Here is a 24,510-nt window from a genome sequence, read left to right as displayed (position 1 = left end):
GAAAGGGCTTTCGTCATAGCAGCAGGGGAGGGGGAGGGGCCCTTGGAGCCCGTGTAGAAGGTTAGTGGGGGAAGGCAGGGGCTACATAGCCCCTTCCCCCCTTTTTTGTATTTGGTCAATCGTGGCCTGTCGCCTCCTGGGTTACAGGGCGGAGCCCTGATAGTCGGTGGGAGAGGCTAGCCAGGGGTGGCTAGCCGGCCTCGGGGTCGGGAAGAAACGGCGGCCGGAGGTTAATGGGGAGTTTGCTTGGGCTCCCGAGTCTGCCACCGGCGGCGGGAGGAAGAAGGTTTTGGAAATAGCGTCGCCTGAGCCAGCCAAGTTGCGGCTGGTGACCGGGACAGCTATTTCCTTTGTTGGTTTGAGGCGACAGGATATTTTTAGAAGTAGGAGGGGCTCCAAGGTCCTCTTCGCAGGTTTTCCATTAGGGAATGTTTATAATGGTTAGGAGGTTATAATGGTGTATGATATATTTGAAAGGAAATGCGTTTAAAAATTTTATGTTAATGTTGTTTGTTTTAATAAATTGGCTGCTGTGGCCAAATTTTATCCAACAGATGGTGTCGGTGGTCTGTTCGGGTAATGGTAGGTGGGGAGGGGGATTTAAAGGGGTAGGTCATAGCAGCATACGACTCCGTTATACCCGGGTCATGGTATTGGCATAATTAGACTGGCCTGTAGAATTACTTTAATATATTATTTATACTGCTCAGAGAATGCAGTGAAAAATAAAAATTAAAAACATGCCAGAATTACAGGTTTTGTTAATCTTGCCACTCGAAAAAAATGGAATAAAAAGCGATCAAAATTTTACATGTTCCAAAAAATTTGATAAATGAAGACTAGAGTTCATCTCGCAAAAAAAAGGCCTTCTACAGCTCTGGCAATGGGGAAAAAAATCAATAAGGCTCTTAGAATGTGGCGACACAAAACCAAGCCTTTAGGGCGCATTCAGACGACCTTATATCGGCTGGGTTTTCACGCCCAGCCGATATACGGTGTCCCTCTCTGCAGGGGGAGGAGGCTGGAAGAGTCGGGAGCAGTGCTCTGAGCTCCCGCCCCCTCTCTGCCCCTCGCTACTATCTGCAAAGGGAGGGGGGGCGGGACGGAGCTACATTCCGCCCTGCCCCCTCCCATTCCAAATAGTGGCGAGGGGCGGAGAGGGGGCAGGAGCTCATTGCACTCCTCCCAGCCTGGACAGCTTCCTCCCCCTGCAGAAAGAGACAGCGTATATATCTGCCGGGCGTGAAGACCGGGCGAAATACGCACGTCTGAATAAGCCCTTAAGGACATCTTATGATATTGTTGCTGTGGATTTCTAACATGCAGGAGATGTAATTCCTCAATTAAAGTCTGCAGAAAAAAAAGTTTCTGCAGTTTAAAATGCAACAAAATCTGAAATTGACCTTCATCCTGTATGTAAATACTTTTATAGACTTTACTGACTTATCCCCATAGTTCTGCCCACTTAGAAAGTTGCCGATCCAAGACAGGTGCTTTATTTACCTTATTGAATCAATGCATGACATGCAAAAATCTGTCTCTCGGTATACATGATATATTCACATGCCTAAACAATAGCAAAGTGATGTTATCTATATATATAAAATTGAATGTATGTCTGCGTGTTTGTCTGTTTGTCCTTTATGCGCAACTACACCATTCATCCGATCGCCATGAAACTTTGGGAAGTTGTTGAGTACACTCCTGGGAAGATTATAGGCATAGTACAACTATCCTACGATAAATGGCGCGCGTGCGAGCGTCATCGACAGTTACGCCCCCCCCCCCACGTAGATCGTTCGATTTCCATCACTGCCACTAATTCTCTCAGTTCCCAATGTCGTAGAAACTTAAAATTTGGCACGAGCATTGATTATGTCATAAATAGGAAAAGTTAATTGATCCCAACTCGATTATTCAATTCTAAGCGCCAAAGAATTAGCGTCCAAATTTTACGTACGGAATCTACTTTTCTCACTTTCTGATGTCATCGAAACTTGAAATTTGGCACGAGCATTGATTATGTCATAAATAGGAAAAGTTCAAGGGTCACAACTCGATTATTCAATTCTAAGCGCCAAAGAATTAGCGTCCAAATTTTACGTACGGAATCTAATTTTTACACTTCCCAATGTCATAGAAACTTGAACTTTGGCAGGAGCATGGATTATGTCATAAATAGGAAAAGCTAATGGGTCCCAACTCGATTGTTCAATTCTAAGCGCCAAAGAATTAGCATCCAAATTTTACGTACGGAATCTAATTTTCTCACTTCCCAATGTCATAGAAACTTAAAATTTGGCAAGAGCATTGATTATGTCATAAATAGGAAAAGTTAATTGGTCCCAACTCGATTATTCAATTCTAAGCGCCAAAGAATTAGCGTCCAAATTTTACGTCTGGAATGTAATTTTCTCACTTCCCAATGTCATAGAAACTTGAAATTTGGCATGAGCATTGATTATGTCATAAATAGGAAAAGTTAATAGGTCCCAACTCGATTATTCAATTCTAAGCGCCAAAGAATTAGCGTCCAAATTTTACGTTTGGAATGTAATTTTCTCACTTCCCTATGCCATAGAAACTTGAAATTTGGCACAAGCATTGATTATATCATAAATAGGAAAAGTTCAAGGGTCCCAACTCGATTATTCAATTCTAAGCGCCAAAGAATTAGCGTCCAAATTTTACGTACGGAATCTAATTTTCTCACTTCCCAATGTCATAGAAACTTGAAATTTGGCATGAGCATTGATTATGTCATAAATAGGAAAAGTTAATAGGTCCCAACTCGATTATTCAATTCTAAGCGCCAAAGAATTAGCGTCCAAATTTTACGTCTGGAATGTAATTTTCTCACTTCCCAATGTCATAGAAACTTGAAATTTGGCACGAGCATTGATTATGTCATAAATAGGAAAAGTTCAAGGGTCCCAACTCGATTATTCAATTCTAAGCGCCAAAGAATTAGCGTCCAAATTTTACGTACGGAATCTAATTTTTACACTTCCCAATGTCATAGAAACTTGAAATTTGGCAGGAGCATGGATTATGTCATAAATAGGAAAAGCTAATGGGTCCCAACTCGATTATTCAATTCTAAGCGCCAAAGAATTAGCGTCCAAATTTTACGTCTGGAATGTAATTTTCTCACTTCCCAATGTCATAGAAACTTGAAATTTGGCACGAGCATTGATTATGTCATAAATAGGAAAAGTTCAAGGGTCCCAACTCGATTATTCAATTCTAAGCGCCAAAGAATTAGCGTCCAAATTTTACGTACGGAATCTAATTTTTACACTTCCCAATGTCATAGAAACTTGAAATTTGGCAGGAGCATGGATTATGTCATAAATAGGAAAAGCTAATGGGTCCCAACTCGATTATTCAATTCTAAGCGCCAAAGAATTAGCGTCCAAATTTTACGTACGGAATCTAATTTTCTCACTTCCCAATGTCATAGAAACTTGAAATTTGGCACGAGCATTGATTATATCATAAATAGGAAAAGTTTAAGGGTCCCAACTCGATTATTCAATTCTAAGCGCCAAAGAATTAGCGTCCAAATTTTACGTACGGAATCTAATTTTCTCACTTCCCAATGTCATAGAAACTTGAAATTTGGCATGAGCATTGATTATGTCATAAATAGGAAAAGTTAATAGGTCCCAACTCGATTATTCAATTCTAAGCGCCAAAGAATTAGCGTCCAAATTTTACGTCTGGAATGTAATTTTCTCACTTCCCAATGTCATAGAAACTTGAAATTTGGCACGAGCATTGATTATGTCATAAATAGGAAAAGTTAATAGGTCCCAAATCAATTATTCAATTCTAAGCGCCAAAGAATTAGCGTCAAAATTTTACGTACGGAATCTAATTTTCTCACTTCCTGATGTCATCTATATATATATAAAATGAATGTATGTCTGTCTGTTTTTCCTTTATGCATTACTACACTAGATATATAAAAACGAATGTATGTATGTATGTCTGTCTTCGCAGCAACGCGCGACGGGTAAGCTAGTTTGTAAATAAAATTGTAATTTACATATTTTCACAAATAGTAAGCTTTGCGAAACTACAACTTCCAGTGTGCTTAGACAATCACAGGTTGCTGAAACATGCCGAGGCTTGTAACTGGTGGATGCCAATTTGCTATTGACAGTTGTAGTTGTGTAATTATGGAAATGTCCATATGGCAAACTATTACATAACATTTCAGTGCTGACATGGCAGGTTATAAATTCAATGTTAGCTTTCTATGTTCAACATAATGATTCTGATAAGCTGATTTCACTGAACCTCCATCAGAAATCTGGCTCAAAATGCCAGAGAAAGAAGTGGGTCATCTGAGGAGAAAACGAATGGACGCCCATTATAGTCAATAGGATACGTTTGGAGCTGCTCGGTTTCATCCTGGGATGGAGCCATTCAGCCATGGGGATTAACCTTTCTTGCTCCCTGAATGAAGCAGTAAAGTGGAACCCCGGGCGCAGATGTGAAACCACCCTTAGATAATTATATGAAACATTACCCAAAACAATGGCTTTGTTTTTCAGGTTATTAAATGCAAGGCTGCTGTTGCCTGGGAAGCTTGTAAACCTTTTAGCATTGAGGATGTTGAAGTGGCTCCACCAAAAGCTCATGAAGTCAGAATAAAGGTAGGAGAGCTATAACTAAAATATGTATTACATGATTTGCTGAGAAAATCCTATAGGGTACATGAGCTGAGTAAGTCAAGTCATTTCTAAAGATGAGCGAGCACCAAAATGCTCGGGTGCTCGGTTCTAGAGTCGAACTTTTCGTAATGCTCCAGAGCTCTTTTCGAGTTATGAACCCCATTGAAGTCAATGGGCGACTCGAGCATTTTTGTATGGGACCGATGCTCCGCATAGGGGATGATTTGTGAAACACCTGAAAACATCAGAAAGTCATGGAAACACCACAGAAATGGATAGGGAATGGCAGGGGCAGCATGCATGGCTGCATCTGAGGCTCCCAGGTCCCACTATTAAGCCAAAGTAGGGGCAAGAGCCTGGCGGTCACCCCCCTAGCTATTTACTTGGGACAGACCCTCATTAGCAAGGCACACGCACTGGCACAGCTTAGCTAAGCACCACACTAGCTACAACCAAGGAAAATCACCGCCTGCGGGTGACACCGCTGCCTCTTCTCCTGGGTTACATGCTGGCATTGCTGTCCAACCCCCCACACGACCCTGCGTCCACAGCGCATCCAAAATTTTCCCTGCGCAGCGTTCAGCTGGCCTCATGCCACATGCTCGTTCCATCGACACTCATGTCGATTTATAAGTGTGTCTGCGATGAGGAGGAGCCGGAGACACACACTGCAGAGGGTTGGCAGGGCCAGGCAGCGACCCTCTTTGAAAGTGTGGACATAGCCCACAATGCTGATGACAATTGATGATAAATTAACATACGATCATCATTCCAATCCCGTGCCACCTCCATCACAAATTTGTCAGGAGCCGCAAATGTAGGCATAAAGGTGACTCAGGTGCCAGCATTTCTACACATCTCCACAATGCAGCAGCACATACTAACACCAACGATTGTTTGAAGCAGGAGGTGTTGCAAAAGTAGCCACCACAGGTATACAGGGACCCTGTGAAAGTCTCATGAAATCACTAGCGCTTCCTGTGAATGCTCCAATCCAGTATCTCGGATAACTGTGGTTCCGCTGATCTCCAGATCCCAAGCAGGAGGATGAGGTGGCATAATAAGCCCGAGAAACCATGACCAAGGTAGGACCTGCAATACTCTGTGTGGAAAGCACGTGAGCGGGCCAAGGGTCAGGCTCGGTCCCATCCTCCACCTTGTGTGACCCAAGGTGCCGTAAGTTACATAGCAATGGGAAATGCACGTGTCCCCACACAATTCATTCTGTATAGGTGTCAGATAGCTGAAAACCGCAAAGGGAAAGCCTTCTGCGCCCTACCCAAGTCAGTCAGTGTATTTGTGCCAAATAGGTAAAACACTGCAATGGGAAATCTTTGTGCACCCACAGCATAGGCGAGCCCATGAAACTCAAAGACAGTATTACACATGAATAAAACAAAGTGCCCACACATGGCAGAGTTTCACCCCGCCAATGACCTCGGCCCCCACTTCTGCCCTAGTCATTCTGTGTATTTTTGCCAGATAGGTAAAACACCACAATGGGAAAGCTGTCTGTACCCTAGCCAAGTCAGTCAATGTATTTGTGCCAGACAGGTAAAACAACGCAATGGGAATTCTTTGTGCACCCACAGCATAGGTGAGCCCCTGGAACTCAAAGACAGTATTACAAATAAAGAAATCAGAGCACCCAAACATGGCAGAGTTTCACCCCGCCAAGGACCTCGGCCTTGGCTCACACCCTCAGTAATCGTGGGCATAAAGTGGACTCGGATGCTAGTACAGCTGTGAACGTATCATTAAATCAGTTACGGTTGCTTTCATCACTCCAAAGACTCAGTAATCGTGGGCCTAAAGCAGGAGGAGGAGGTAGCATAATAAGGCCAAGAAACCATGACTGAGTAGGACCCGCAATACTCTGCGTGGGAAGTACATGAGCGGGCCCTGGGTCAGGCTTGGTTCCAGCTTCCACCTTGTGGGATCCAAGGGGCCATGAGTTACATAGCTATGGGAAATCCATGTGTCCCCACACAATTCATTCTGTGTATATGTCAGTCAGCTGAACACCGCTATGGGAAAGCTTTGTGCACCCACAGTATAGGCAGACCACTGAAACTTTTCTGTTGCAAGAGTATAGGTGAACCCCTGAAACCTTTCACTAGCAAGTGTATAAGCAGACCCCTGAAACTTTTCTGTTGCAAGAGCATAGGTGAACCCCTCAAACCTTTTAGTAGCAAGTGTATAGGCGAACCCCAGTAACATTTCTGTAGCAAGAGTATAGGTGGGCCCCTCAAATCTTTCAGTAGCAAGTGTATAGGCGGACCCCAGTAACATTTATGTAGCAAGAGTATAGGCGGACCCTAGTAACATTTCTGTAACAAGAGTATGAGTGGACCCAAGTAACATTTCTGTAGCAAGTGTATAGGCGGACCCCAGTAACATTTATGTAGCAAGAGTATTGGTGGACCCCAGTAACATTCCTGTAGCAAGTGTATATCAGGAAATGGTGAAGATGGCAGCAGTTCGGTGCAATTAAAACGCTTTTATTCCTCCCAACGAAAGACAACAACAACGTTTCAACTTGAATAAGTCTTAAGACTTATTCAAGTTGAAACGTTGTTGTTGTCTTTCGTTGGGAGGAATAAAAGCGTTTTAATTGCACCGAACTGCTGCTATCTTCACCATTTGCTGATATACTATACTCCTGGTCTGCATTGGATCCAGACCTTACTAGCTGGCTTTGCAGGACACCTGTCCAAACCTATATGGGTGAACATTGTGCTGTGGACATTCCTCTTATATTTTGTGGTATGTAGCAAGTGTATAGGCGGACCCCAGTAACATTTCTGTAGCAAGAGTATGGGCAGACCCCAGTAACATTTCTGTAGCAAGATTATAGGCAGACCCCTGTAACATTTCTGTAGCAAGAGTATAGATGGACCCCTGGAAGATTTCTGTAGCAAGAGTGTAGACGAACCCCTGAAATGTTGGTGTACCAAGAGTATTGGCGAACACCTGAAAAGATTTGGTTACCAAGAGTGTAGGTGAAGGCTGAAAAAATTAGTTAGATAACAGTATAGGCGAGGGCCAGAAAAATTGGTGTATCAAGAGTACAAGTGTACCCCTGAAAAATTGCTGAACCGCGAGGGCAGGTGAAACCAATAAACATTTTTTAAAGATACAGCTCGCTGTTGCTTAATTTGTAGCAGAGCCTGGAGGCAGCCCTGTGAAAAAATTGGTTTCAGTTAAAGTATAAAATCTTGAAACTTTTAAAAATTGTAAAAAACTTTTAAACAAAGCCTTTTGGGCCTCAGAAAAGCTGGCAGTTCAGCGTGATGACATGTTGTTTTAGGAGGAGAAGGAGTAATACTATCCGAGAGTGATTCACAAAGCTAATTCCCCCTTTTTTGTGGTGATAGAGGATGCATTTTTCTCCTGTTGCAGCGAAAAGAATCATTAGGTTCCGCTGCTTTCCGCCGGTGGAGAAGAGAAGTCTGGGGAAATCCAGCCTTTGTTCATCTTTATGAGTGTAAGCATGTCGGCGCTGGCAATTGACAGGCGGGTACCCTTATCCGTGATAAATCTTCCAGCTGCACTAAACACCATCTCTGACAAGATGCTAGCGGCAGGGCAGGCCAGCACCTCCAGGGCATACAGCGCAGGTTCGTGCCACATGTCTAGCTTCGACACCCAATAGTTGTATGGAGTGGAGGCATCATGGAGGACGATGGTATGATCGCATACATACTCCCTCACCATCTTTTTACAGTGGTCCCTCTGACTCAGCCTTGACTGGGGAGTGGTGACACACACTTGCTGGGGAGCCATAAAACTGGCCAAGGCCTTGGAGAGTGTTCCCCTGCCTGCGCTGGACATGCTGCCTGATCCCCACACCTCACCTGCTACTTGGCCCTCGGAACTGCGTCTTCCACCACTAGCGCTATCAGATGGGAACTTTAGCATCACTTTTTCCACCAGGGCCCTGTGGTATTGCATCACGCTTGTACCCCTTTCCTCTTCGGGAATGAGAGTGGAAAGGTTCTCCTTATACCGGGGGTCGAGAAGGGTGTACACCCAGTAATCCGTGTTGGCCAGAATGCGTCTAATGCGAGGGTCATGGGAAAGGCAGCCTAACATGAAGTCAGCCATGTGTGCCAGGGTCCCAGTACACAACACATCGCTGTCCTCACTAGGAGGATGACTTTCAGGATCTTCCTCCTCCTCTTCAGCCCATACACGCTAAACAGTTAAGAGACAAGCAGCATAAGTACCCTCTCCAGTGTGGCCAGCAGTCTCTTCCCCCTCCTCCTCCTCCTCCTCCTCCTCCTCCTCCTCCTCCAAAACATGCTGAGATATAGACATGAGGGTGGTCTGGCTATCAAGCGACATACTGTCATCTTCCATCTCCTGTTCCAACCGCAAAGCATCGGCCTTTATGCTTTGCAGCGAACTTCTCAGCAGGCAAAGCAGCGGGATGGTAATGCTAATGATGGCCGCATCGCTGCTCACCATTTGAGTAGACTCCTCAAAGTTTCCCAGGATATGGCAGATGTCTGCCATCCATGCCCACTCCTCAGTAAAGAATTGCAGCTGGTATTCCACTATTGCTCTACGCTGCTCGTACAACCTAGCCAAAATGGGCAGTGTAGAATTCCAGCGTGTGGGCACGACGCACAGTGGTCGGTGCTCTGGCAGCTGAAACCGAGGTTGCAGGGTCCTCAGGGTGGCAGCGTCCATGGTGGACTTGTGGAAATGTGCGCAGACAGGGCGCACCTTGCCGAGCAGGTCAGACAAGTGGGGGTAGTTTTTCAGAAACCACTAAACCACCAGTTTGAAGACGTGGGCGAGGCATGGCACATGTGTGAGGCTGCCGAGCTGCAGAGCTGCCACCAGGTTATGGCCGTTGTCACACACGGCCATACCCGGTTGGAGGCTCAGGGGCTAAAGCCATAGGTCGGTTTGCTCTGTCAGATTCTGCAACAGCTCAGGGGCCATATGTCTCTTGTCACCTAATCTGATTAGTTTCAGCACGGCTTGCTGACGCTAGCCCATGGCTATGCTGCCGCGGCGCGCGCTACCGACTGCTAGCGATGTGCTCACACTTCTTACTTGAGAGGTGGAGGTGGCGGAAGAGGAGGAGGGGGGGGTTGGAGGAGGTGGCATAAAACACCGCAGATACCAGCACCGAGGTAGGACCTGCTATTCTGCGTGTGGGTAGGAACATAAGTGGTCCCAGGCTCTGACTCGGTCCCAACCTCCACCAAGTTCACCCAATGTGCCATCAGGGAGATATAGTGGTCCTGCCTGCCAGTACTTGTCCACATGTCCATGGTTAATGGGACCTTCCCAGTAACTGCGTTGGTGAGGGCACGATTTATGTTGCGGGAGATGTGCTGGTGTAGGGCGGGGACGGCACACCGGGAAAATAGTGGCAACTGGGGACCGAGTAGCGCGGGACCGCCGCCGGCATCATGTTTTTGAAAGCCTCCGTTTCCACAAGCCTGTATGGCAGTATCTCCAGGCTGATTAATTTGGCAATGTGCACGTTTAAAGCTTGTGCATGCGGGTGGGTGGTGGCATATTTCTGCTTTCACTCCAACGCTTGTGTTAGCAACAGCTGAACGCTGCCCTGAGAGACATTGCTGGATGGAGTGGAGGACCGTGGAGGTGAGGGTATGGGTGCAGGCCGGGAGGCGCTCATGCCTGCGTCCTGGTAGGGGGATTGGATCTGTGTGGCAGGTTGTGGCACAGGGTAAGAGGCAGTGGTGTGACCCAGAGGCGGTGAATGGCCTTCATTCCACCTTGTGAGGTGCTTGGCCATCATATGCCTGTGCATGCTGGTGGTGGTGAGGCTGCTATTGGTGGCTCCCCGGCTGATCTTGTTGTGACACAGGTTGCATGCGACAGTTCGTCAGTCGTCCGCACTCTCACTAAAAAACATCCACACCTTTGAACACCTAGCCCTCTGCACAGAGGCATGCCGCGAGGGGGTGCTTTTGGAAACAGTTTGGGGATTCTTCACTCTGGCCCTGCCTCTACTCCTGGCCACTCCACTGCCTCTTCCAACCTGTCCTGCTGCTGCACTTACCTCCCCCTCCTAAGCCCTATCCTCAGTAGGCATAGCAAGCCCGGTGGGGTCAGTCACCTCATCATCCAGCTGCTCTTCCTCCGAATCCTCTGTGCGCTCCTCCCTCGGACTTACTGCCCTTATTACTACCTCACTGACAGACAACTGTGTCTCATCATCCTCATCCACAAAAAGCTCTTGAGACAGTTGCCGGAAGTCCCCAGCCTCATCACCCGCACTTCGGGAACTTTCCAAAGGTTGGGCATCGGCCACGACAGACTCCTCAGGTGAGAGAGGAATGTTTTTTTCCCACTCAGGGCAGGGACCCGAGAACAGTTCCTAGGAGTCTGCCAGCTCAGAATATGTCATTTTCATGGAGTGAGGAGGCTGGGAGTAAGGAGGAGCAGGCAGAAGATTCAGAGTTGCAGTCCCTAGGCCGGGAGTAGTGGACTGCGTAGAAGACTGGGTGGTCGATACATTGCTGGACGCGTTTTCTGCCATCCACGTCAGGACCTGCTCGAACTGCTCTGTTTGTAATAAAGGTCTACCACGCGGACTCGCAAATTGTGATATGAGGCCAGAAACTTGCCTCTCTCCTAATCCCTCAGCAGCCCGCTGTGATTCACCCCGCATAGGAACTCGGCCTGAGCCCACACTCTAACTTGGACGCCCGCGTCTACGTCCTCGACCCTTACCCTTACTCCTCATCATGGCGGATTAGGGATAGATCAGGGCCCAAATAAATTACCCCACTGTACAGCGCTGACAACTGTGGCTAATTCACCGCACACAGAGACTTCTAGATAGCGGAGGCTCTATGCTGTGACTTGAAAAATTAACCCGCTGTCTTGCGCTGATACCTAGGGGTCATTTACCGCTCACAGAGACTTGTAAATAAGAGAGGCTGTATAAAGTGGGAGAAAACTCTAAAGCCAGTGGGTAGTACTGTTAACTGCGACTATCTCAACCCCCCAAGGTAAGGGTATTGTGAGACGCTCTGCACAGTGACAGAGCTGAAATGCTTTGCAGTGGCCTAGGGAATATTACAGTACTGTTTAGAGGTGAAACCTCTGTCTAATGCTCTGCTGACATACAACGGTATAACTGAAATGGTTTGCAGTGGCCTAGGAAATATTAGAGTACTGTTTCACGGTGAGACCTCGGTGTAATACACTGCAGACTGAGAACGCTATAACTGAAAGACTGTGCACAGGCCTAAATGCGTATAAAAAAAGAGTGCACTACTGCTCCCAGTCAGCCACAACTATAATGCACACTGTGAGAAGTAGCCCTAAAAAAGGCCCTTGGGGTTCTTGTAGAGAGGATCCCGACGGTAAAACTTTCCCTATCTCAGCAGCGCTGTCCCTAAACTCTGTGTAATGCACTGCAGACTGAGAGCGGTATAACTGAAATGGTTTGCAGTAGCCTAGGAAATATTAGAGTACTGTTTCATGGTGAGACCTCGGTGTAATGCACTGCAGACTGAGAATGCTATAACTGAAAGGCTGTGCACAGGCCTACATGCGTTAAAAAAAAAAGGTGCACTACTGCTCCCAGCCAGCCACAACTGTAATGCAAACGATAAGGAGTAACCCTGAGAAGGACTCTTGGGGTTCTTGAAGACAGGATCCTACTCTAGCACTTTCCCTATATAAGTAGCTCTTTCCCTCAACTCTGCCTAATGCACTGCAGATTGAGAACGCTATAGCTGTAATGCTCTGCAGAGGGATAAATGCTTTTTAAAAAATGGTGCATTACTGCTCCTAGCCAGCCACAACAGTAATGCATAGGATGAGGAGTAGCCCTAAGAAGGACCGTTGGGGTTCTTGAAGACAGGATCCTACTCGAACACTTTCCCTGTATAAGCATCACCACTTTCCCAAACCACTGCCAGCATGCGTCTGAGGCGAGCCGCGGGCGGGATTAGTTCAAGTACTCGGCGGTCATCTGATCAGCCCAGCCACTCACTGCTGTTGGCGGGCAGAGGGCTGGCACGTCACAGGAGGAAGTGGTGATGCCTTCCCCGCATGTTTATTGGCTAGAAAATGGCGCTAAACATGAGTGGAAGGGAAATGCAATTGACTCGAGTACCACGTGGTGTTCCTCTCGAGTAACGAGCATCCCGAGTACCCTAATACTCGAATGAGTAGCAAGCTCGAAAGAGCATGTTCGCTCATCTCTAGTCATTTCCAATATAACACAATCGTAGTGCCTACCAGCTAAATACTCCTTTTTAACTCCTGCTTTTTAAACTCCACATGAAGTGGGAAAAGTGGGTAAGCTGTTTTCTCCAACCAACTCAACCCTCCTGCTAGAATTAAAAGTCTCCCTTAAGGGCAAATTATATAGGATGACTATTAAGCAAAAGTTATTCAAGCTAATGAAAAAGCGCATTAATTGTTGTGTCTAAATGCAAAGCCATTGTGTGCTATTCATTTACTTTTTGTTTGCCGCTCACTTTCAGCGAGCATAAGAACCATTGCTAGTTCGCTCACTACTCGCTACATGTAAACACTCCCCACTTGACATAGAATGGGAAGCGCTGAGCGAGAAGTTGTAAAAAACTGAGTCATACACGATGGTGATCCGCCTGTCTAAACTCTCTGCACGAGCGCTAATAACTAGCAGTGCCGTCACCCGATCATGCTGATCATTTAGCCAACAGTCTACCTGTGTAAATGGGGCATTAATGACTCCACACTTTCCTCAGTCTCTCAAGTCCGCTACCTCTGGATAACCTTTGAATTCACCCTTTCTTCAAAACTGTACATATAAGCCCTTACCAAGTCCTGCTGCACCCAACTCAAAATATTTCTCGAATCTACCTCGATTCAACAAAAATGCTAGCCTATGCCCTTATGTCCCACCTAGACTACTGCAACATCCTTCTCTGTGGTCTTCCATCGAATACTCTTGCGCCCCTCCAATCCATTGACTCTGCTGCCCAGTTAATCCACCTCTTCCAACGTTTCTCCTCTGCCAATCCCTTCACTGGCTACCCATTTCCTAGGGAATGAATTTCAAATGATTCAAGATGTCCGACGAGGCTGTCCACAACCAGTTTATGCCACACTAATAAATTACTCATGGTGAAAAATTTGGGGTGATTCATCAATGCACAGAACTGCCCCTTAACCCCTTGAGTGGCACGCCCGGAAATTTTCTGGGCCGAGCTCCACTGCTCATAGCAACATAGCCCGGAAGATTTTCGGGCTATGTATCACTATGGGAGCTGCAGAGCACAATGCCACAAGCTGTGACATTGTGCTCTGCCTGCACAGACCCACACAGAGCAGTGCAAGGGCTTTGAAAAACCAGCAAAAGATATTGCCGATATGTCGGCAATCTCATGCACTGGTTTGTTTACAGGTTGCCATAGAGACCATCGGCTTGTCAGAAGCAAGCCGATGGTCTCTGTGGCAGGGAGAGCTTGGTGATTGGCTGTGAGAGGACAGCTAGGTACCAGCTCTTACAGCAGAGATCAGAGAAAACCTCCGATCTCTGCTGTGTTAACCCTTTACATGCTGCAGTCTATGTGACTGCAGCATGTAAAGGGCTGCCACTGCAGCATGTAAAGGGCTGTCACCATCGGACCCCCGGAATGTGATCAGGGGGTCCTGATGGGTCCCTGTGGAAGTCCCCTAAAGGGACAAAAGAAAAAAAAAAAAAAGAAAAAAATTATAAAAAAAATAATAAAAACACTTGTCTCCCTTTACTTTGTAAAAAATCAAAAATACAATCACACATGTGGTATCCATGCGTCGTAATGACCCAGAGAAGGAAGTTAATACATTATTTAACCCCTTAATGACATGGCCCCTTTATTTCTTTTTTCCCCATTTCTTTTTTTCCTCCCCCCTGTTTAAAAAATCACAACTTGTCCCGCAAAAGACAAGCCCTTATATGGCCATGTCAATGGAAAAATGAAAAAGTTATGGCTCTTGAGACGCAACTGCAAAATTAGTTGAAATTCAATGATTAGACCATTTTAAAAAACCTGCCCTGGTGGGCACGACAGGGTGGTAGGAAACCCGCCACTCAAGGGGTTAAAAGCTGCCATGATGAATTAGGACATACATGCAACTTAAAGTGCATTTGGTAGCACTCCCTCATGTAGGTTGGACGTAGTGCAGTGCCCCAGAGTCCCTCCAACCCAGACTCTGTCGGTATCAGAAATACACAGTTGGACAGCACACACTGTATTTTTTTTTTTTGAATGCTCATAACATTTATATGGACAGTCCAGATGTTCACATTAGGCAACATTTCGTGCTCATTGTCCTTTATCAAGCATATGAAAAAACTTTAAATATTAACGGTTATTGATTACAAAATTCGGCCTGGATATGGCTAACATCCAAAAGTGAGTCAGACAATCAAAAAAAAGTTCTGTGATATGGTATGAAGAGGGGACCGCAGTCACCAGCTAGGCTACTTAAAGCACAAATTCACCAATGGAAAACACTAAGTATCCAGCAGAATTGCATCTCAGGAATACATTACAAACTGGTCCTACTGGTTCACTGTTGGGCCCACACAAGAAGAAGGGCGGTGGCAGGGGTAAGAATTTTTAACTCCTCTGTTCCTGGCTAGAATCCCTCTTTGATTTTGTCTTTCAGATGGAACATGTTTTTATATATACTCTTTAAATGACCTTTTGCTTCATACACTAAGACAACACATTCTTTAATTCCTTAAGGACCACCCACCGTAAAGCAGCTTCATAACCAGTTTCTGCCAGCCACCTACAATGGTTATAACCAGAGCTAGCTTGGATTATTACTGTTTAAGTGTGGCTATCAAAGTTTACAGTCTATCTGAGCTCATTGAGGAACTTGCAAGACAACTAGGACCTTTGACGTGGGTTGAGATCTTCCATATTTTAGCCAAAATATTAACCCCTTAGTGACGGAGCTTTTTTGATTTTTTCCATTTTTGTTTTTTCCTACTCCCGTTTAAAAAATCGTAGCTCCTTTATTTATCCATCGACGTCGCTGTATGAGGGCTTGTTTTTTGCGGGACGAGTTGTATTTTTCAATGGCACTATTTATTGTACCATATAATTTACTGAAAAACTTTTTAAAAATTCTTAGCAGAGAGAAATGGGGGGAAAAAACGACATTCCACCATCTTTCGGTGCGTCCTGTTTCTACGACGCACAAACTGCAACAAAAACAACCCGATATTTTTATTCTATGGGTCAGTATGATTACTACGATACCAAACTTATATAGTTTTTTTTTTTTTGCTGTAGTACTTTTTTTTAAGATATTTAATTTTTTTCAATTATTTTCTGCGGTCATTTTGTGCGCGCAATTACTTTTTTATTTTTCTGTCGACGTAGTTGTGCAAGGGATCAATTTTTTGCGGGATGTCCTGAAGTTTCCGATAGTATCAATTTGGAATACATATAACTTTTTGATCGCTTTTTTATTGCATTTTTTCTAGAAGACAAGGTAACTAAAAAAGTGTATTTCTGACGTTCTTTATTTTTTTTTCGGACGACGTTCACCGTGCAGGAAAAATAATGCACTACTTTGATAGATCGGACTTTTACAGACGCGGCGATACCAAATACATATTTTTATTTTTTGATTTTGATTTTTTAATAATTGATATGGGAAAAGGGGGGGTGATTTAAACTTTTATAACTCTTTTTTTTTAATTTAAAAAACTTTATTGATCTTTTTTTTTGTTTTACTTTGAAGTCCCCCTGGGGGACTTTAACATGTGATGCTTTGATCGCTCCTGCAGTATGACGTAATGCTATAGCATAACGTCATACTGCTTTTTTACAGGCAGTCTATCAAGCCACCCTGTGTGGATGGCTTGATAGGCAGTCTGTTAAGGCAGCCCTGGGGCCATTCATTAGGCCCCCGGCTGCCATGACACCTGCACGGCTCCCCCGATCTCACCGCAGGGGGGCCGTGTGGGACCCCCAAACAGCGTTCAGGGGATTTAAATGCCGCTGTCAGAATTTAAAGGGTTAATAGCCGCGATCAGCCGAACGGCCGAGTGCGGCTATTGCCCGCGGGTGTCAGCTGTAGTAAACAGCTGACGCCCGCGCTGTATGGAGGGAGATAGCGGCGCTACCTCCCTCCATACACGTCCTGCAACAGCAGGACGTAGTTTTACGATAGCGCCGTCAATAAGGGGTTAAACAATACCTTATATTTAACGCTGTTTTTGCAAGAAGCAGTCTGGCTTTAAAATTTTGTAAATCTCTGTGTCGTTCACTTATAAGGTGCAGGCCAGTCCCCCAGGCTGAATTGTATGGGTCATCATTAATGGCTTGTAGGCCTGCATGGTGCACTACATGTATCAGTGACACTGGCACCCTTTCTGTGCAAGTAAAACACACACAACTCCACCACCAATATTTGTTGGTGTCCTGCAGCAACAGAGACACAAGGCCCATGCTGAGGAGCTGGCAGGGTAGAGATGACACTTATTACGGTGGGTCTCCCAGACTCCTCCCCAGAGGGGCGCATGCAACCTCGGCCAAGGCACTGTTAGGCCTCTTCCAGGCAACGCTGGGACATCGGTTACCTGTATAGGGATGTGTAGTGGACAGTAGAAGTTGTCACTCATGACACCACTGTTCCTTCACACCGTTGATTCCCTGGCAGTTGAAAATAAGAGAGTCCACACATGGTTTTGCTTAAATACCTCAATCGCTGGGACCGGGCAATGACTGGAACTTTACTTCTTATACTACAAGACTTCATATGCCAGTACAGGAATGACAGGCAAGGTCAGGGAGGAGAACTCAGGATGACATTGAACCTTCAGGCTAAGTTATCTGTAAGGTTCCGCTCCTGGAAAGGGAACACTCCAGAGGAGGATGGGGGAAGGGAACACTCCGCTGACACACTCACTTGTACTCTGTAGCATGAACACTGCACGGCAGACTCCTTTATTCTCTCTCATTCCTTTCAGATGTTTCCTGGAATTGGGGACCTCAAGATACCTCTCTTTTGCTTCCATCTCTTGGTTATAAAACTCAGAAAATATTTTGCATGTTTTTTATTTTGCTCAGATTATTTCTTCTGGCGTTTGCGGATCTGATCATAGTGCACTGAACCAAATAATACAAACTCCATTTCCAGTGATTTTGGGTCATGAAGGTCTTGGAGTGGTTGAAAGCATAGGTGGGGGAGTCACTAAAGTTAAACCAGGTAAGTCAGAAGTAGTCAGGATAGTTGTACTAATATATACATACTGTAGTTCAAAGCAGTAACATCATTAACCCTTTGAGAACGTGGCCTTTTGTTTTTTTCCTTGATTGCAGGACACATTTTTTAATTGTACTATTTAAAAATTCTAAGTTGAGTGAAATGAGGAAAAAAATGAAATTCCACCATCTTTGGGGGGGGGGGGGGGGTCTTGTTTCCACAGTGTACATACTGCAGTAAAAAATGACATGATAACTTTATAATATGGGTCAGTACGATTACTACGATACGAAATCTATATAATTTGTGTGGGTTTTTTTTTGTTTTTTTAAGTCCCCACAGGGGGCATGAACTTTTGATGGTATGATCACTCTTGTAGTGTCTTGTAATATCTTAGTATTACATTATACTGCAATGCGATAGGCAATCTGCATCGGCAGCCACAGAGACCTTCAGAAAGCCCTCGGCTGACACGGAAAGTGAATGGCACCCTGCGATCTCATTGTGGGGAGAGGATGTAGGGGAAGCCGTTCAAGATCCCCGAACATTGATTGGGGCTTTTAAATGCTGCTGTCAGAATTGATAATGGCATGTAAAGGGTTAACACCTGTGATCAGTGGCAGAGCTGATACCCTCATTGTATGGAGTGGGAACAACTCCACCCCGCCAATTACCCTCCATACAAACCGTTCGCTGGTCAGGACCCCTGTCAGTCAGTTGATGAGAAGCCAGCTGTCAGCAGTGGAAGCCTATGCTGCGACCCCTGTATCACTGCAATTGTAGGTTGCGTCTCAATAAAAATCAATGTGAGCGGCGGTCACTACACTGGTGTCATGGGAACAGTTTCCACTCTGACCCCTGTGCATTCTGATAGTTCAGGAGGACAAGCGGCTGGACATGCCTGGGCCCCAGCAGCGGCACAGAGGTGAGCCTATATATATATATATATATATATTTTTTTTTTTAACACATTCTAGGTTAATTTTCTGGGAAGGGCTTATATTTAAAGCCCTTCCCCAAAAATCACTGCAGAGGTTGCCGACAGCCCATTGCTTTCAATGGGGCTGCAGAAACGCTGGCCCCATTGAAATCAATGGGAGAATGTAGCGCTCCTGTGCCAGCTATGGCAGAGGATTTCTTCATCCCTGTGGTAAGTCCCCTTGTCACTGGACACTGTGACAATGTTGTCACAGTGTTTAGTGATGAGGGGACTCCCCGCGGAGATGAAGAAATCCTCTGCCACAGCTGTAACAGCTGTGCCAGAGGATCAGGATCTTCACTGTATGTTCTCAATGGGTTTGGCGCTGCTGACGCTGGCCCTACTGACTACAGGGTGAAACCTCTGAATGTGACAGCATCCATGGGTTTCACATCCAAGGAATCCCTTGCTGCAGCTGTCACATCCACAGCAGGGAATAGCGATGGCACCGCACTTTACATGCAAATTTTAAACGCAGCCAAGTGCGTTGTTTTTCAGTGTGGCGCCCGCTTCAGTCACGCAAATTTCTGTGCGCATGCGTTTTATGCAAAAAAATGTGCAGCAAACAAATGCCCGTCGGACTGAGCCCTCAGAGGCATAACCTTTTTATTAGCTAAACAAAAATAATTGTATATGCAAGTTTTTCAATGCTACTAAGCTGGATGAAGAGGCCTAAATGGCCTCAAAAGATTGCATAAGGTAATTTCATTTTTTTTCTTTTAAGTGATAAAACCTAATTATAAAATATGTAAATTGGGTATTGCCATAATCTTACTGACCAATTGAATAGATAGTAAACATGCAATCTTTACTTCACAGTGAATGTAAAAACGAAATCCAAAAAAATGCTCAATTACATTTTGTCCCTTATTTCACCCTACATATATATAATTTTATTTATTTTTTCAACATCCTGCTAAGAAAGCCCACAGTATGCATGAAAGTCCAAAGACTGTTCCCTACTATTTTCACAGGTGATAAAGTCATCCCACTGTTTGTCCCAGAATGTGGAAAGTGCCGAGGTTGCAGCACTCCAAACAGTAACGTGTGTGTAAAATTTGAGTAAGTGTTGTATTTATGTAACTGATGTTAGGTCATTGAAGAGTATCCTTTGGGTACTTCCACATATATTAGTTAATATACCCGGCTTTGCCCGAGTTATTTTGATCCATATGTTTATGTGTTGTTCGCACGGAAGATTTTATGAAGTCGTGGTTACTTTAGAGGAACCGAGGAATAAAATATGTATACACAAAGAGGAGCTTTACATTCTCCTCAGACTGCAGGTACCGAAGTCCCTCTGCAGAATGTGCCACCCTTTCCACTTTCCTCACTTAGGACCTCAAGAATGCTTGCGTGAAATTTCACGCTTGTACAACATTGAGGAGTTACATTACATCAAGGTGCACTTACTTTTGCAATTAGCATTGAATAATCGAGTTGTGACCCCTTTACTTTTCCTATAAGGGGCCTGAAGAATGCTCTTGACAAATTTCATGTTTGTACGACACTGGGAAGTTAGAGAATTAGTGGCCAGTCAGTCAGTTAGGGCTTTCATGTATATAGAATGTGTTTGACTCATTCATTTGGATCCATTTTTTTTATAGACCCCATGCAACAAATGCTATTGTAGCTGTACCAAATTTTCAGAATCCAACACTTCAACGCTGACAGCACAAATGAGATCTTAAATGTTACATCCAAATGTTCACTCAGTAGCAAATAAGTAAAAAATCAAGTAAGATCCAAATAAGTTGTCATCCCTGCATTCATGAGTTGCACAGGGGGAACCACCTGTTAAAGAAACATGCAGTAAAAGGAGCATTTCAGGGGTGTTATTTGCATGTACAGATGACTATTCCTTTAAGGTGCAGACTAGTCTGTTGAACCATAGGAAGAGGGTATTCTCCAGTAGCTTCATGAAACATGGGATATCCAGGCCTAAAGTTTTTTCTTAGATTTCTTTTTCTGGCTTCCATATATGACATTTGTATAGAAGATGTTTGGAGCGATCCTTGAATTGACATTTATGGTTAAAATAATAGAACACTGGTAAATGGTGAATTTGGTTTCTGTAAATAAAGCTTGCCTATTGTACAATGAAAATTTCTACTATTTTCTAATACACATGCTGACCCTAAATGGGTCCGCCTGGCTTCTGTAATGCTGGCTGGCATCTTACTAAACGAGAGCACAGCATGTTGTGCTAGTTCACAGATTTAACAGAAATCAGCGAGAGACTCTCCAAAGAAAATCTCTGCAGCAAATGTGAATGAGCCTTTATTTACTAAAGGCAGAACACCTTTCAATATCAATTCTTCAAATTATTAGTTAGTTTTTTTTTTTCTATATTATATAATATATATATATTTTTAACCTAATAGGTTTGCATATGGCGGACTAACCGGACTCATGCAAGATGGTACAAGCCGGTTTACTTGTAAAGGCAAATTGATCCATCATTATATGGGCACAAGTACATTTTCTGAATACACTGTTGTATCTGACATTGCCATTGCCAAAGTGGATGCCAATGCCCCCATTGAAGCTTGTCTTATAGGCTGTGGATTTGCAACTGGATATGGTGCGGCCATAAACACTGCTAAGGTAAGAATATTCATGCACAAAGTTTGGTTCACATGCTCCATAAACTGGAATAAAATATGGTGAAAGACAAGCTTTTGGCATAGATCTGTCCTGGAGTAAACGTTTGATCCAATAGTCTTCATCTAGATAGAACTCTTTCCCCACCCCTCCAACTTGTAGGGCTTCTGTGCCATCATATAGCCTCCATTCACATGGCTGTGCTGTATAAACGAGCCTACAGTGTTGTGATGAATGGCAGACATAGTTACCTGCTAAAAATCTTACTTACTTCAGATGCAGAGTGAGAAATCTTAACCCCTTAACGACCAGCCCATAGTGTTTTTACGTCCTCCCGAAGTGGGCTTTGAGGACGTAAAAACACGTGTCCTGCAGAGAATAAAGCCCCTCGGGCTGTGGACGTGACAGCTCCATGCTGTCGGTGTCCGCAGGTAGCCGACAGCATGGAGCTGTCATCCCAGGCTTGAAGGAACCCCCCCCCCCCCTCCTGGCATTGCGATCGGCGCTATCCAATGGATCGCAAAAAAGTAAATAAAAGTGCAAAAAAAGTTACATATTCAGCTGCCCTGATGGATGGGATCCATCGGGGCAGCTGAAATTACTCACCGAGGTCTGCCGCACTGCTCCCCGCTGTCCCGATGCTCCGGGCCCTGTAGCCGTCCTTCTGCGCATGCGTCCCTGTAGGTAGCAGGGAGGCAGGAGATGTCAGCGGGGATAACGACAATCGCGGAAAAGTTTTAAAAAGTTTAAAAAAAGTAAATGTTTCAGCTGCCCTCATGGGTCGGATCCATGAGGGCAGCTGAAAATACTCACCTCCATCCTCCACGATGCCCCCTGCGATCTGGAGCCGCCACGGGCTTCTGCGCATGCGCGCCAAGAGGAAAACGGTGGCGCATGCGCAGAAGCGCCGCTAAGTTTCAAAATCCCCTGTCTCCCGGCTACCTTCAGTAGCCGGGATACAGGAGATGTCACCGGGGACCGCAGAGTGCGGTTCTCGGGCACGTGATCACCGGTATCCAATGGATACCGGCGATCAAAAAAAAGTTTTAAAAAGTTGTAGTTTCATCTCCCCTAAGGTCCCCAAAAGCCCCCCCAAAACACAGGGCACTACCCTCTACTGCGCATGCGCCGAACAAAATGGAGGCGCATGCGCAGTAGAGCCTGAGGCAAAAGATGCCTTAGGCATAGTAACTTGCAGGGACCAAAGCGATTGGTCCCTGCTGACATGGGTGGCTGTGATAAACCTATCACAGCCATCCATGTCATTTGTTTAATAAATATGGCACACGATCAGTCTGGCGTATCTCTCCCCTGTCACTCAGAGTGATTTGTGACAGGAGAGAGATAGCTGAGAAAAATCGTGTGCCATATAGCGAGTTAAAAAAAGAAAAAAAAAACCCCGTTATTACCTGCCTTCACCTTCCCTTATACCCCAATTACCCTATTTTATCCCTGTCCGCTTTTTGGGGGGCTATTTTATTTTTTTACCCCCATTAAAAAAATTTTTTAATAAAATGGAGCGTAGGCGCTACACCGCCGAGCAAGCGTACGCGCTGCTCTTTGTGTCAAGCTCCGGTAGCGATGCTACCAGCGAATCGGAGGAGGAGGAGGGTTTTTTTTAGAGTGACGACTCTGCCTCCAGCACTATGGAGGTAGAGGAAGTCGTTGGGGCAGCGGGGCCAAGTTATGCGGCGCCCGCCACTGTGTGGAGTGCGGCAAGTTTGTTTGCGCCCCGCATCCCAGAATTTTTAGCGGCTCCAGGCGTTAATCTAGACGTCGCAAATTTCACCCCGTTTAATTTTTTTTATTTATTTATTACAGACGATGTCCTACAGTTAATTGTCCAGCAGACAAATACATACGCTGGACAATACGTGACCGCGCACCCAACGTAGGTTTATTCAGTGATGTGGACCGCGATAGATGTCCCTGAGCTAAAAAAAATTTTGGGACTTATTTTACTAATGGGACTCGTAAAAAAGTCATCCATACGGTCCTATTGGTCCACGAGCGCCATTCACGCAACGCCCATATTTGCGTCGATAATGCCCCGACGCAGATATGAAAACATTCTGCATTTTTTCATTTTGCAAATAATGCCCAAATCCCCCGAGAACTGACCTGGCGTATGACAGACTGGGCAAATTAAGGCCTCTTATTTCGCTATTAAGGGACGCCTTTAAAAACATTTATACCCCTCAAAATAATCTGGCGGTGGATGAATCGCTGATGAGCTTCAAAGGCCGTTTATCTTTCTGCCAGTTTATTCCCTCAAAGCGTGCAAGATATGGCGCCAAGCTGTATAAAATCTGTGAGAGCGCCACAGGTTATACTTGCGACTTTTTTATTTATGAGGGCAGGGATCACCAATTAAATACCCCCAACTGCCCAGAAGACATTGGCGTCAACGGGAAAATTGTGTTGGAGCTCGTGGGCCCTTTTTTAAATAAGGGATACCATATTTATACCGACAACTACTATACGAGCGACCCCCTTTTTAAAGCGTTACACGCCGCAGGCACAGGGGCCTGCGGAACTATCCGCAAAAATAGGGTAGGATTCCCACAACCCCTTGTTTCCAGGCGTATAGACAAAGGTGCGTCTTACGCACTGGCCTATGACCCCTTGCTGGCAGTTAAATGGCGTAACAGAAAGGACGTCTTTATGCTGTCCACTGTGCACGCAGACACCTCCGTTACAGTTAGGGAGAGGGGGGCTGCAGCGGAGAAAATTAAACCGGTCTGCGTCACAGATTATAATAAATTCATGGGGGACGTCGATCTGTCAGACCAAGCTCTAGAGCCCTACCTTGTGAAACGTAAAACGCGAGCTTGGTACAAGAAGGTAGCCATCTACCTTATACAGATGGCTACTTATAATGCTCACGTAATTTTTAAATCGTCTGGGGGCACACTGAGCTTCCTCCAGTTTCAGGAGGCGCTCGTAGAAAATCTTTTATTTCGGACCACCACACCACAAGACGCATTGCAATCGGAGGAGGTGCGGAGGCTAACGGAGCGCCATTTTATGGATCCCATCCCCGAG

The 24,510-nt window shown here is 45.2% G+C and overlaps 1 protein-coding gene across 3 annotated transcripts in view; it reads left to right on the top strand.

Annotated features, from left to right (window-relative positions):
* LOC136572941 (NADP-dependent alcohol dehydrogenase-like) overlaps positions 1-24,510 on the top strand; it is a 58,059-nt gene that overhangs the window by 9,228 nt on the left and 24,321 nt on the right. For all 3 annotated transcript variants that reach the window (XR_010785830.1, XM_066573983.1, XM_066573982.1), the window contains exons 2-5: positions 4,563-4,664; positions 17,747-17,885; positions 19,836-19,923; positions 21,246-21,468. Coding sequence is in view for 2 of the 3 variants with exons in the window: in XM_066573983.1 (XP_066430080.1) it covers positions 4,563-4,664; positions 17,747-17,885; positions 19,836-19,923; positions 21,246-21,468 (552 nt within the window). In the remaining variant the exon portion in view is untranslated. The remainder of the gene's footprint in view (positions 1-4,562; positions 4,665-17,746; positions 17,886-19,835; positions 19,924-21,245; positions 21,469-24,510) is intronic.

This window comes from Eleutherodactylus coqui, chromosome 7 (assembly GCF_035609145.1).
Source record: "Eleutherodactylus coqui strain aEleCoq1 chromosome 7, aEleCoq1.hap1, whole genome shotgun sequence".
In the NCBI taxonomy this organism is placed as follows: domain Eukaryota; kingdom Metazoa; phylum Chordata; class Amphibia; order Anura; family Eleutherodactylidae; genus Eleutherodactylus; species Eleutherodactylus coqui.
This window is presented reverse-complemented; position numbering and strand designations above follow the sequence as displayed.